The sequence below is a fragment of the Schistocerca gregaria genome, chromosome 6 (assembly GCF_023897955.1).
Source record: "Schistocerca gregaria isolate iqSchGreg1 chromosome 6, iqSchGreg1.2, whole genome shotgun sequence".
NCBI classification, from domain to species: domain Eukaryota; kingdom Metazoa; phylum Arthropoda; class Insecta; order Orthoptera; family Acrididae; genus Schistocerca; species Schistocerca gregaria.
Window position 1 is genome coordinate 138,987,059 of NC_064925.1, and position 15,581 is coordinate 139,002,639.

General features: G+C 38.7%; 1 protein-coding gene across 1 annotated transcript in view; it reads left to right on the forward strand.

The window, feature by feature from the left end:
* Positions 1 to 15,581, forward strand: part of LOC126278771 (succinate dehydrogenase [ubiquinone] iron-sulfur subunit, mitochondrial-like) — a 146,448-nt gene that overhangs the window by 80,356 nt on the left and 50,511 nt on the right. Inside the window, exon 5 of the mRNA XM_049979047.1 lies at positions 13,982 to 14,083. Coding sequence (XP_049835004.1) covers positions 13,982 to 14,083 — 102 coding nt within the window. The remainder of the gene's footprint in view (positions 1 to 13,981; positions 14,084 to 15,581) is intronic.

Here is a 15,581-nt window from a genome sequence, read left to right on the forward strand (position 1 = left end):
CCTTCAACACCTCTGGTAACCTCTGCAAAGAGATTTTCTGATGCGAAATATCTGGTCTTTGTGTGTATGGTACTCATTCCCCGTCACACTGCTCTACATCATGCTCCCTATTCCTCCACGAAAACTGTTTAGCAACACACCTATCTGTTGCTTGTTGGCCACCATGACATGACAGCACATGGTATAGCCTGTTGTAGTAACTTTTTTTGGAAAATAACTGGGGCCATGACACTTAGTGTGCATTTTGTGACTCTGCACAACAAATCTCATGTATGATAAAGAGTGACTGTGACTTAAAAGCCTAACAATCTTTACCCTTCACCTGTACTTGTCACCATTCCAACACACCCTTGCCCAATGTGCTCAACACAGCCAATTTGCAACTTAACATGTCTGTATTCGTGTCTTTTCTGCCTGGCTTATGGGTACCTCATAATAAAATTCACTAAGCTTGAGAACCCAGTATGTTAGATGAGTAGGTGGGTCTTTCAGACCAAGCAACCATTTCAATGATGCATGTTCAGTCAGAGCATTAAATCTTCTACCATACAAGTAACATCATAAATACATTAATACAGTGTATGACCGCTAACATGTCCTTCTCAGTTGTTGAGTAGCTATATTCTGCTTTATTTAACTGCCTCATAGTATATGAAGTGTGGCTGTAAAATAACGGGACTGATACTGTCACAGAGTAAGTATGCATGTGCCAAAAGTGAATGACAAATGATTGTGAAGCTTGAAGGCTTCTCACTCTAATGAATCATCTCTGGTGTCTGTAGACAGATCATTGTGGCCATGGCCTTCCTTCATGTAAGAGCTGTTATTTTGTCTTGTCAGAAAAATGGTAAGTGTAATAGTAGAGCAATGAATTGTTGAAGTTTCAGTTGAAACTTGGAAAAACTGCTACTGAAACTTACCTGTTACTAAAAGAAGTGAATGGTGAAGACTGTTTATCACATATGCTAGTTTTTGTGTGGTTCAAGTGTTTCAAATATGGCCAAGAACATTTTGAAGATGACTCATGCCTGTGATGCCCCTTAATATAAAAAATTATGAAAATATAAAAAAATAGGTAATACAATTCAATATGGCAATCAGTTAAGTATGTGACTGATTGCTGAAACTGTACAAATTAATAAAGAATGGAGAGAGCACATTTTACACAACTAGTTTAACATGAGAACATTGTGTGAACTAGTGCTGTAAATTCTCATGATTGAACAAAAGAAGGTCATGAAAATGTTTGTACTCACACTTTGAATACCTTTGAAGATCATCCTTGGAAAGAGTGATAATGTGACAAATCTTTGTTTTTCATGTATGATTCAAAAACTCAGCACCAATCAATCATTGGGAGACCCAACTTCACTGACAGCAAAAAAAGCCCGAATGAGCAAATCGAGATTCAAAATGATGCTTCACTGGGTGTCTGAAGGTCAAAATATTGGTTGATAGTACTAGATTGAGGTTCTCACTCAGTTCTGTGAGGAAATAAGAAAAAAAATGTTACCTGAATTGTGGAAGAACAAGTCATGGGTTCTGTATCAAGACAACACACTGGCTCATACTGCATTGTCCATTAATAGGTTTCTAGTGAAGTACAGCATCTTAGCATTAGGCCACCCACCTTATTTGCCTGACTTAGCACCATGTGACTTTTATCTATTCCCCAAGGTCAAGTCTGAATTTAAAGGAACAAAAATTTCAGTCTTTTGAAGCTGTGAAAGAAAAAGCAGCATATGTCATGAAGGATTTCACAGAGGAAGAGTTCCATCACTGTTTCCATCATAGCAAAATCCACACAGAGCATTATAGGGATATAGGAGGAGAGTCCCCCCATGAACCATGGACCTTGCCGTTGGTGGGGAGGCTTGCGTGCCTCAGCGATACAGATGGCCGTACCGTAGGTGCAACCACAACGGAGGGGTATCTGTTGAGAGGCCAGACAAACATGTGGTTCCTGAAGACGGGCAGCAGCCTTTTCAGTAGTTGCAGGGGTAACAGTCTGGATGATTGACTGATCTGGCCTTGCAACATTAACCAAAACGGCCTTGCTGTGCTGGTACTGCAAACGGCTGAAAGCAAGGGGAAACTACAGCCGTAATTTTTCCCGAGGACATGCAGCTTTACTGTATGATTAAATGATGATGGCGTCCTCTTGGGTAAAATATTCCGGAGGTAAAATAGTCCCCCATTCGGATCTCCGGGCGGGGACTACTCAGGAGGACGTCATTATCAGGAGAAAGAAAACTGGATCCCTTAATCGGGCAGATAGGTTAGAAAATTTAAAAAGGGAAATGGATAGGTTAAAGTTAGATATAGTGGGAATTAGTGAAGTTCGGTGGCAGGAGGAACAAGACTTTTGGTCAGGTGAATACAGGGTTATAAATACAAAATCAAATAGGGGTAATGCAGGAGTAGGTTTAATAATGAATAAAAAAATAGGAGTGCGGGTAAGCTACTAAAAACAGCATAGTGAATGCATTATTGTGGCCAACGTAGACACAGAGCCCATGCCTACTACAGTAGTACAAGTTTATATGCCAACTAGCTCTGCAGATGATGAAGAAATTGATGAAATGTATGATGAAATAACAGAAATTATTCAGGTAGTGAAGGGAGATGAAAATTTAATAGTCATGGGTGACTGGAATTCGTCAGTAGGAAAAGGGAGAGAAGGAAACATAGTAGGTGATTATGGATTGGGGCTAAGAAATGAAAGAGGAAGCCGTCTGGTAGAATTTTGCACAGAGCATAACTTAATCATAGCTAACACTTGGTTCAAGAATCATGAAAGAAGGTTGTATACATGGAAGAATCCTGGAGATACTAAAAGGTATCAGACAGATTATATAATGGTAAGACAGAGATTTAGGAATCAGGTTTTAAATTGTAGGACATTTCCAGAGGCAGATGTGGACTCTGACCACAATCTATTGGTTATGACCTGTAGGTTAAAACTGAAGAAACTGCAAAAAGGTGGGAATTTAAGGACATGGGATCTGGATAAGCTGAAAGAACCAGAGGTTGTACAGAGTTTCAAGGAGAGAATAAGGGAACAATTGACAGGAATGGGGGAAAGAAACACAGTACAAGAAGAATGGGTAGCTCTGAGGGATGAAGTAGTGAAGGCAGCAGAGGATAAAGTAGGTAAAAAGGCGAGGGCTGCTAGAAATCCTTGGGTAATAGAAGAAATATTGAATTTAATTGATGAAAGGAGAAAACATAAAAATGCAGTAAATGAAGCAGGCAAAAAGGAATACAAACGTCTCAAAAATGAGATCGACAGGAAGTGCAAAATGGCTAAGCAGAGAGGGCTAGAGGACAAATGTAAGGATGTAGAAGCTTATCTCACTAGGGGTAAGACAGATACTGCCTACAGGAAAATTAAAAAGACCTTTGGATAGAAGAGAACCACGTGTAAGAATATCAAGAGCTCAGATGGCAACCCAGTTCTAAGCAAAGAAGGGAAGGCAGAAAGGTGGAAGGAGTATATAGAAGGTTTATACAAGGGCGATGTACTTGAGGACAATATTATGGAAATGGAAGAGGATGTAGATGAAGACGAAATGGGAGATAAGATACTGCGTGAAGAGTTTGACAGAGCACTGAAAGACCTGAGTCGAAACAAGGCACCCGGAGTAGACAACATTCCATTAGAACTACTGATGGCCTTGGGAGACCCAGTCATGACAAAATTCTACCTGCTGGTAAGCAAGATGTATGAGACAGGCGAAATACCCTCAGACTTCAAGAAGAATATAATAATTCCAATCCCAAAGAAAGCAGGTGCTGACAGATGTGAAAATTACCGAACTATCAGTTTAATAAGTCACGGCTGCAAAATACTAACGCAAATTCTTTACAGACGAATGGAAAAACTGGTAGATGCAGACCTTGGGGAGGATCAGTTTGGATTCCATAGAAATGTTGGAACACGTGAGGCAATACTGACCTTACGACTTATCTTAGAAGAAAGATTAAGAAAAGGCAAACCTACGTTTCTAGCATTTGTAGACTTAGAGAAAGCTTTTGACAATGTTGCCTGGAATACTCTCTTTCAAATTCTGAAAGTGGCAGGGGTAAAATACAGGGAGCAAAAGGCTACTTACAATTTGTACAGAAACCAGATGGCAGTTATTAGAGTCGAGGGGCATGAAAGGGAAGCAGTGGTTGGGAAAGGAGTGAGACAGGGTTGTAGCCTCTCCCCGATGTTATTCAATCTGTATATTGAGCAAGCAGTAAAGGAAACAAAATAAAAATTTGGAGTAGGTATTAAAATTCATGGAGAAGAAGTAAAAACTTTGAGGTTCGCCGATGACATTGTAATTCTGTCAGAGACGGCAAAGGACTTGGAAGAGCAGTTGAACAGAATGGACAGTGTCTTGAAAGGAGGATATAAGATGAACATCAACAAAAGCAAAACGAGGATAATGGAATGTAGTAAAATTAAATCGGGTGATGCTGAGGGAATTAGATTAGGAAATAAGACACTTAAAGTAGTAAAGGAGTTTTGCTATTTAGGAAGTAAAATAACTGATGATGGTCGAAGTAGAGAGGATATAAAATGTAGACTGGCAATGGAAAGGAAAGCGTTTCTGAAGAAGAGAAATTTGTTAACATCGAATATAGATTTATGTATCTGGAAGTTGTTTCTGAAAGTATTTGTTTGGAGTGTAGCCATGTATGGAAGTGAAACATGGGCGATAACTAGTTTGGACAAGAAGAGAATAGAAGCTTTCGAAATGTGGTGCTATAGAAGAATGCTGAAGATAAGGTGGATAGATCACGTAACTAATGAGAGGAGGTATTGAATAGGATTGGGGAGAAGAGAAGTTTGTGGCACAACTTGACTAGAAGAAGGGATCGGTTGGTAGGACATGTTCTGAGGCATCAAGGGATCACAAATTTAGCATTGGAGGGCAGCGTGGAGGGTAAAAATTGTAGAGGGAGACCAAGAGAGGAATACACTCAGCAGATTCAGAAGGATGTAGGTTGCAGTAGGTACTGGGAGATGAAGAAGCTTGCACAGGATAGAGTAGCATGGAGAGCTGCATCAAACCAGTCTCTGGACGGAAGACAACAACAACAGGAGGAGGAGAGTATAGTGAGAGTGAAAATCGATGAATATGTATGGTTTTGAAGTAAAATGTTTTACAAAAATGGTCCCATTATTTTATAGCCACAACTCATATGTTACTCTGACCCAAAATACAGCCAAGACTTGTTAGAAGCAGCAAATGAGAGGATGATTTCATTTTCAAAGTGTAGAAAAATCAATACTGGATCCAAAAATCAATGCCTCTGCGGGGATGTAGAACCACTGGCTCTACCCCCCCCCCCCCCCCCCCCCCCTGTCCCCAATAATATTGCTGCCCCTTCACAGCAAGAACATCTGTATCTTTGTTAGATCATCCCCTGTAGTGCGTGCTTTATGCTGTATGCATTGTGTATACTGTGCGAGAATAAAAGTATTCATAGTAAGTGACAGGAGTGCGCTTGATTATTTATCACCGTAATTACCACGCCCACTCCTCACTACCTACACCGCCTTCAGTTTCTGAATTACTAGCTCATGCTCCTTTGTCCACTGGAACTTTACACCAATTTTGAGTAATCTGTTCTTAGGTTCTGCTGTTTTCACAAAATCCTTTACAAGTGTAGTTAAACAAACGGATGAATGACTGTATTTTTTTGGTTGTTTGTAGTGTTGAAAAATTTTAATTGCCTCTGTAAGACAAGGATTGGTCTGAACACCTTGTTTACTAATTCTGTGTCCTAGACAGCTTGAGCAAATTGGCACTTGTCAATGCTGAGTATTAACCATGCTGATTATAATCATTTGAAACCAACCTCCAATTGTCTCACTTGCTCTGGTGTATCCTTGTCATAAACTATTATGTGATCTAAATATACAATACAGGTTTTAGGCCTTAACCCTCTTAAAACTCCATCCAGTAACTGTTGAAAAGTTGGCAATGCAAATCAATACCACAGACGTTAGTGAGGGCTCGCTGCAATACACAACAATTGGAGGCACTCCAGAAGGCCACGCATCCCTCTCAGTATAGCAGTGCTTTCACATTGAGGTCAATATAATGTTGAGGATGCAAGATCTCAGACTTCAAGGAGTCAAAATCATAGTGTAGGACCAATGAGTCATTGAAGTTTCTGATGAACTTGTACTTTAGCAAAGGTTGAACATTGTACCTCAGGACACCAGTTTGTTAATTAGTGAATCAGGTGATTAATTAAAAATCAATGACAGTTATAATTTATCCAACAATCCTGTGGCAAGAAACCGGACCATTGCCCCAATGCAGTCACACAATACCCGAGTGTGGAGTAGTGTACAGTGGAGTGACAACCTGAGAACACACATTATTCTATGTCAAAAATAGGTAAGCAACTGTGAGTGCATAATATGTTAACCTCATGCAGATATGTGTTCAATATTAGTTTAACAGTATTCTCATATTGATATTCTGCATCTCTGTATGTGCCTCATAATCAAAATGATTAAACCTAAGCAACTGAAGAATTATTATGATATGGTGTTAATGATTTTCAACTAAAAGTTAAATAAAAAAATATCTTTAAGAATAGCAATCTTCTTCTAATGTACTTCACTTTAGCAATGTCAGTCCTAAAATTCAAAACCAAACACTCACAAAATCAATAATAATAATTAAACAGCACTACCTCTATAATGAGCTACTCATTCATTTCATTAACTTACACAGCATTTGAGAGTTGAAGCATAAAAATGTTAAAAGAAAAGAGGTCTCTGGCTCCACCTACAGGTTAGAAACCACGCATTTTGACCCAGTGAACAAACCTTGTTACCTATATCCAAACAGTACTTCATAAGCCCCTTACTTACGTTGCTGTACAGTACTTCACACTCGGGCATTAGGTGGCTGTAGTAGGTGGGAGAGAGTGACAGCCATTGTATATTCAGAAGGTCATAACTGCATACTGTCATAAGTATGGCCCAAATATTCACACAGCATCAATTGCTGAGGCTGATACTTGCAAGTGTGCTTTTTTCTGTTAAAAATATGAGGTTGAGTTGGTGAGATTTCCTTATGAGAGGCAGTTAGTAAGTCCTTTTGGATGAAAAAAAAAAGGGGTGGGGGTCTCAGTTTCCTACTGAAGGCCACTTTCTCAAAACTTTTGAAAAGACTGTAAATAGTGAAACAGCCCTGTAATTAGACATGACTTGCTTATCTTCACTTTTATTGACTGATGTTACTACAATGTATTTAGCCTGTCAGAAAGCACGTCCGGAGTCATTGATGGAGAGACATTAAGTTGCAGACAGGCACAATTAAAAGACACTTTCATAAAGATTTTGACCAGAGGCTTCATCAATAAAAGAGAGATACACTCCATTCATACACACAGGTAAGCACACTTCATGCGCACATGCTTGCCAACTCCAGCATCTCAGTGCAGAATGCCTTCCTTCAGTGTGGGGAACATAACTTTTTAGTTTCTTTCAAGCTTTGTTTACATTATGATTTAGTTTTTATGTAAGAATTATTATTTTTAGCTGCTTAGTGCAGACCTTTGGTTTGCAACATCCAGAATAATTTGCAAAGATTACAAAGATATTCTTCTTTATAAGTACAACAAACTACAATACTGTCCAAGAAGTTTGCACAAAGGACTGGTCGCTGTCAGTTGTTCTAGTTATCATTGGAAAATATTCCAAATTCTGTCTTCTGCTACAGTTTTGCCCCCTATAGATTCCTAAGGCACTATGGAAGTCATTCTGTGGTGTCTTAAACAGATATCCTATTATCCTGCCCCTTCATCCTGTCAGTTTTTCCACAAGTTTCTCTCGTCCCAGTTTCTGTGGATAGCTTCCTTGCTCCTTATATTATCAGTCCAATTAATTTTGAACATCTTTCTATAGCACCACATCTCAAATGTTTCAGTTCTTTTCTGTTCCGGTTTCCCTACAGTCCACTTCTAGAGAATGCTCTGCACCAGAAGTACATTTTCAGAAATTTCTTCCTCAAATTGAGGCCTATGTGTGACACCATTAGACATCTCTTGGTCAAATGTGTCCTCTTTGCCTGTGAAAGTCTGCTTTCTATTACCTAGTTTCACCCCTCACGGTTTATTTTGTTTCCAAAATAGCAGAACTCCTTACCTTTGTGAACTTAGTGACCACTAGTTCTCATTTTAAGTTTCTCATTATTCTTGCTTCTGCTACTTCTCATTACTTTTGTCTCTTGTTCCAATGTGTTCTAAAGCTGTATTCGGGAACATTAGACTGTTCATTCCATTCAACAGATCCTGTAATTCTTCAATTTCTTGGAGGATTGCAATGTCATCAGTGAATCTATCATTGGTAGTCTTTCATTATGAATATTAATCCAGTTCCTGAACCTTTCTTTTATTTCTGTCATTGCTTCCTTGACCTATAGGTTGAACAGTAGGAGCAGAAGACTACATTCCTGTCTAATATCCTTTTTGATCCTTGCACTGTATTTTGGTCTTCAAGTCTTATTTTTACCTCTTTGTTCTTGTACATATTGTATATTATCTGTCTACATCACAGCCCTATGGCCTTTCTAATACTTGCACTTCACTGTAGGTCTTGCACTCCTATTCTTCCCTCTTGGTGCTCATAAATATACTGTAGAGAAATCTGACATTTCACAGATATTTATTTAAAGCTCTATGTCAAACTCATACCACACAGTGGATGGCCTTGTGCTTAATTTTTTATGATGTCATATCTCCTGAACTGTGTGTTGTACAAAGCTATAATGTTGTAGGTACATTCAGAGGCATATGTGGATACTATACGCAGCTTGTGTTGCAAATGGAGTTTGTAGCAACACAGAAATAAATTTAAACATTATGCATGATGTGGCACTTTGTCATGCATCTCACTGTTTTTGGTATCATACCTCCTGACCTATGTGTCATACAGTGATACAATATTGTAAGCACATTCAGTGGCATATTTGGATACTGTCTGTGAAATTTATTGCAAATAGAATTAGTACCAAAGAAGTAATCAATTTAAAGGTCATACATGATGCGGAAGTTTTTCATGTGTCTCAGTGTTTATTATGTCATATCTTGTGAGCTATGTATCTTACAATGATGTAATTTACATTTAGTGGTATATGCGATTACTGTCTGCGGATTAGATTAGATTAATACTTGTTCCATAGATCATGAATATGACACTTCGTAATGATGTGGAACATGTCAGGTTAATGAAAGATGTCTGTACACGATACTACATTACACAAAATATTGCATGACACTAATGTTTAAGTTAGTTTTTTTTCCCTCCCTTAATTTATATCTAAAAATTCAGCCAATGAGTAGAAGGAGTTGTCATCTATAAATTCTTTTATTTTATTTTTAAATGTTAGTTGGCTATCTGTCAGGCTTTTGATGCTGTTTGGTAGGTGACCAAAGGCTTTTGTGGCAGCATAATTTACCTCTTTCTGTGCCAAAGTCAGTTTTAAACCTGCACAGTGAAGATCATCCTTTCTCCTGTTGTTACAGTTACGCACACTACTATTACTTTTGAACTGGGTTGGATTATTAACAAAAAAAATTTCATAGGTGAATATATGTACTGTGAGGTTACTGTGAGAATCCCTAGATCCTTAAATAGATGTCTGCAGGATGACCGTGGGTGGGCTCCAGCAATTATTCTGATTACAGGTTTTTGGGCAATGAATACTTTTGTACTCAACGATGAATTACCCCAGCATATGATGCCATATGAAAGCAGTGAATGAAAATAGGCATAGTAAGCTAATTTACTGAGATTCTTATCACCAAAATTTGCAATAACCCTAATAGCATACGTAGCTGAACTCAGATGTTACAGCAGACCATCAATGTGTTGCTTCCAGTTTAACCTCTCATCAATGGACACACCTAAAAATTTTAAAAATTCTACCTTAGCTGCAGACTTCTGTTCAAAGTCTATATTTATTACTGGAGTTGTGCCATTTACTGTATGGAACTGTATATACTGTGTTTTATCAAAATTTAAAGAGTGTCCGTTTGCTGAGACCCACTTAATAATTTTGTGAAAAACATCATTTACAATTACATCGCTTAGTTCTTGGTTTTTGGATGTTATTACTATACTTGTATCATCAGCAAAAAGAACTAACTTTGCATCTTCATCAATATGGAATGGTAAGTCATTAATGTATATCAAGAACAGTAAAGGACCTAAGACTGAACCCTGTGGGACCCCGTACTTGATAGACCCCCAGTTTGAGGAATCAGCTGTTGTTTTAACATTACATGAACCACTTATTTCAACTTTCTGCATTCTTCCAGTTAAGTATGAATTAAACCATTTGTGCACTGCCCCCCTCAAACCATAATGATTTAGCTTATCTAAAAGAATTCTATGATTTACACAATCAGAATGTTTCACAAATACATTTAGTAGGAAAGAAGTAATAAATTATAATTTCGTGCTTCATGCAGTATTTTTACTGCATCAACAGTGGGAAAGTAGTAAGCTGTAAACGTTTTTTCTTTCATCATTAAATAGGGGTTGACAGTGAGAAAAAATTTGCAAAGATTTGAAATTATGTTTGATGTTTGTTTCAAGTCGCTAAGAATGCTCATTCTCAAATGCTAGATGAATGAAGTCTGGGAATTCACACATTGCGGGCTAAGCTTCTTTTTCACCAGATCCTTTGATACTTAGATGGTTCTTACCCCTATAGCAATTGTTGCTTGACAGTAAGGTACATGTGTACCAAGTTTCGGTGAAATCAGTACAGTGGTTTAGAAGATGTGGAACACACACACACACACACACACACACACACACACACACACACACACACACACACACATGGAATGCACACACACAATTTTATAATATGTATGGATTAACCATATATCCCCAAAGCTTACACTTATTTTCCTGAGAATTTTGGACATCTTGTACCATTTCACATTGCCAAATATTTTTTCCAGGTTCACAAATCCTCTGCACATGTATTGATTTTCCTTAAATCTTATTTCCATTGTCATGTATAAGTCAGACCTACCTTTGTGGTGCCTTTACCTTCCCTAAAGCCAAACTAATCGTCATCTAACAGATCCTCATTTTTCCTTTCCATTCTTCTGTATATTGTTCTTGTCAGCAATTTGGATACATGAGTTGTTAAAGTAAGTCACAACAATGCACTATCTCAACCACTAGTTTAAAGCAATGTCCTCTCCTAAATTAACTGTATTGTCCAAGGGTCTCATGTTCAGTCCTAAACCTCCATTTAATCACGCTACTATGGTGAAGGACCTACTTTCCTTCACACGTAATGTCAACAGGAAATATTACTTTTCAACCTAATCCCAAAACCTTTCAAACAGCAAACCTGACATTGAACCCTGCTTTAAACAGTTCCAACCATGATCCCAACTTGATTCACCACTGCTATCTCAAAATTATCCATTACAAGCCTTCCAAGAATTCCTCATATCTAGCATTGCTTCACAGCCCTCCCTTAGGTCCCTATAACATGAGCAACATGAGCCTAACCTGTCCTCTGCAGAACTCCAAGCTCTATGTACCCCAATAGCTGTTGACTCCATCATTATCCTTCCAGCAGACAAGGGATCTTCCCCTATGGTACTTGACTAACAGGAAAGTGTCATTGAAGGTCTATGACAGCTGTCTGACACCTCTACACACAGCATTTGCCATTGAGATCCCATCCCTGCAGTCCCTACTTGAAACATTAGGCCACTCACAGGGACTAACACCTCAATCCATAGAACTTGTTACCCCATCCAAACAACCTACCCTCATCTGTACCGAATCCCATGCCACTTTCCTCGATGTTGATCTCATCCTCACCAAAGGCCAGCTACACACTTCTGTCCACATTCAACCTACTAAAATACAACAGTACTTACATTTTGACAGTTGCCATCCTTCCCATGTCAAACAATCCCTCCCATACAGCCTTGGCATTCGAGGAAAACGTATTTGTTCAGATGCAGACTCTTTAGGACAATCACTACTATTCTCACCTCAGCCTTCACTGAACATAATTACCCCACCAGCCTAGCTCAAAAACAGTTTTCCTTGGTCATCACATCCAATTCTGGTACTGCTGATACTGCCAAAAAACATACTAGCGAGTATACCACTTGTCACTCACTATTATCCTGATCTTGAATGTATTAATCAGCTACTTCTACAAGGCCATGACTTCCTAAGATTATGCCCTGATATGAGGTCCATTCTGTCTGAGATTTTGCCCACCACATCCAGAATAGCTTTGTGTCGCCATTTCAATCTCCACAATATCCTTGTCAGATACTATGCTTTTTCTGTACCCGTCTCCCGACTCTATGGCTGATACCCCTGTGACTTCCTCCACTGCAAGACTCGCCCTATGCACCATTCTACCAACACCTATACCAGCTGTGTAACTGGCTATCAAAGGGAGAGCCACCTGTGAAATGAGACATGTCTGTACCAGCTTTATGTAAACACTGTTTGTCCTTTTAATCCAGCATGACTACCACCAAGTTATTAGTTACAGTGAAGAGGCTTAGGCAGAGGGTGTATACTGACAACGCACAATATCCTATTAGAGAGTGTGCACTACAACATGACAGTAGGGACCTTGACACCTGTTGCACCACATGTGCCATCAGGATTCTTCCCCAGACACCAGTTTCTCAGAACTTCGCAGGTGGGAACTGATACTACAACATGTCGTTGGATTTTGCCATCCACCTGGTCTTAATTTACGTTAATTTCTTCAGTCTCAACATTTCTTCACAGTAACTATTCCTTCCTTCACTCCATTTTAGTTTCCTACATCTTTCATTTTCTGAACTGTCTATTTTTCACCATCCTCCTCCCACTTCTATCACATACAATGTACTTATCTTTTTGCTTTTGTTAACATATGCACAACGTTTTAGCAGTAATCTCTGTCTTTGCATGTTACCATATCTTCCACCTTCAAGCTCTCAGGATTTCAAATGTTGTATAGTGCAGCCCCAACAATTAGTCTTTCCTTCTCATTCCACCCAGTAAGTTTCCACCAACCTGGGGTTCGGGGTGACTTTTCTGAACTTTACCCCCTTTTTTTAACCTCTCCAGTTCATTTCCTTTACCCCTTTTTCTTCCCTTTCAACCTTCTGCCAGAAGAAGGTGCCATTGGCCTCAAAAGCTTGCATACATAATGCCTTTTTTATTTGTGTGTTGTCTTTGCTTGATGAGTAGATTTTTGATCCACCCAATTACATTATATTTTCAAAAACTGAGCATTTTCGTTGAAATAAGGTGATTGTATGGTAGTTAATGTCCATATCTGGCCTTGCTATCTATGGGGTTGTGTGGATGATATTATTCTCGAAGTCTCTACAAATAAATTTGCATAGACACATGATTGTCACTCCCCATCCTCAATAATTTTAACAGGTGTGACATGAAGTCACATAAGATTTATGCACCAATTTTTATGTCATTTGGAGACTGTGTCAGAGCTGTTATGGATGCAATAAAATATATGGAGATTGCTTCTCTTATCAGGTGCAGTTGCTGTATGCAGTTCAGCCTCAGTGGCCAGAGACGAGGTCATGTGTGTGTGAATTGTGCTTCTGTGAATGTGTGTGTGTTTTCTAATTTAGAAGAAGGCATTTTGGTTGAAAGCTCAAATGTATAGCAGTGTTTTTGCTGAGCCTGTCAGTGACTCAACGCCTCCTCTATACAGTGAGTAGCAATCTATTCTTTTCATAATATTGCCGTTTTTTCATCCTGGATTTTCCAGAGTAGAAACAGCTTATCTCTTATTTCATAAATAAATTTACCATGTATTTAATTTTAGTATTGAGATAAACTGACAACTTTATTGCTTCAAAAATTGAGTCTAAAGATTGTCCCATTATTGCAGTCCGTGTATGCTGTGTCGTGACATATAAAGTAATTGTGTTTTTCTTTCAGGAGAATCTCTATGAATGCATTTTGTGTGCCTGTTGCTCTACGTCATGTCCTTCGTACTGGTGGAATGGCACTAAATTTCTGGGACCAGCAGCACTCCTGCACGTAAGTGTCTGAATTCCTCTTTACATCTGCAGTTCAGTTTCCTTTTATTTTACAAGAAAATTCACTTTCACTCTTTCTTGGGCATTTGTACAACATATTTTCTGTGAGATAACTGGAAAAAAGTTGCTAATCACATATGAAACCTACAACACAACAGAGAGGATGTCAGATGCGTTAAAACTAAAATTCTTAGCTTTTCAATTTTGCAGTTCCTGTTAAGTAAACAAAAGTAGCAATTTTTGTGTCTGAGCTACACATAGATATTTTCGGATGTGTGTTTACTGACCTAGGTGACCATGCAATGATTGGTTGTCATCAATAAGAAAGTAAAAATAATTATAAATGAAAATCAAAATAATGTGTATATACTACAGTATTAATTTATTTCATTTACTGGTTTCCAGCTTACCAGGTCATCGTCTGACTTTAACTACCATGACCAAAGAGGCACAACATTAGTGAACAACACTGAAAAACATGTTTCACTTCCAGAGTGACATATGAGTACGAAGTAAACATCATTTTCAAAGTGTAGTGGCAATGTAATTAAAGATGTTGAAGTTAAATGATAAATAAATATGAAGGGAACAAGCCAGAAAAATGTTGATTTAAAAACACAAAAAACAGTGCCTTTATAACAGCTTAAATTAAACTAACAGTCACAATAAAATGAAAGAGTGCTGAAGAATAGCTTGAAGTAGTATTACATACAGAAGGTGGAAAAACTACAAGAAAAATGTATGTATTATAAAACAACAGAACTTAGGGGGTACATAGACAGTTACAGTAAAATAAATAAATGTATGGAAAATTGTGAAACTTGCAGATACCAATGCCTCCTTATCTGGAAATAATTTTCTGTGGCGTGATGAGTGTTTAAGAAGTGAATGTGACTGGCCATTCTGAACCATATGGTACTTTTGTGATCTAAGGGCCCTGATGCTGCATGCCGATGCATCCAATTTCATTCTGCAAGGTTAAAGGTATCAGGTGGGCTTCAAAAAATTTCTATACTGTCAACAGTTTTAGCGGCAACAGCCTTGCCACAGTGGATACACCGGTTTCTGTGAGATCACAGAAGTTAAGCACTGTCGGGCGTGTTCGGCACTTGGATGGGTGACCATCCAGCCGCCATGCGCTGTTGCCATTTTTCGGGGTGCACTCAGCCTCATGATGCCAATTGAGGAGCTACTCGACTGAATAGTAGCGGCTCCGGTCAAAGAAAACCATCATAATGACTGGGAGAGTGGTGTGCTGACCACACGCCCCTCCTATCCACATCCTCAACTGAGGATGACATGGCGGTCGGATGGTCACGATAGGCCACTTGTGGCCTCAAGGTGGAGTGCAACTGTTTTAGTGTAATACAGGGAAAAATATTAGAAGAAATTCGCTGGCCTAGATGAAACAAGGCAGCATATTGGAGCCATAAAGTGTGCACTTCTGCACATGGAATAGTATTTTGAATTGCGTATACTGATGTCAGATATAAAACCCA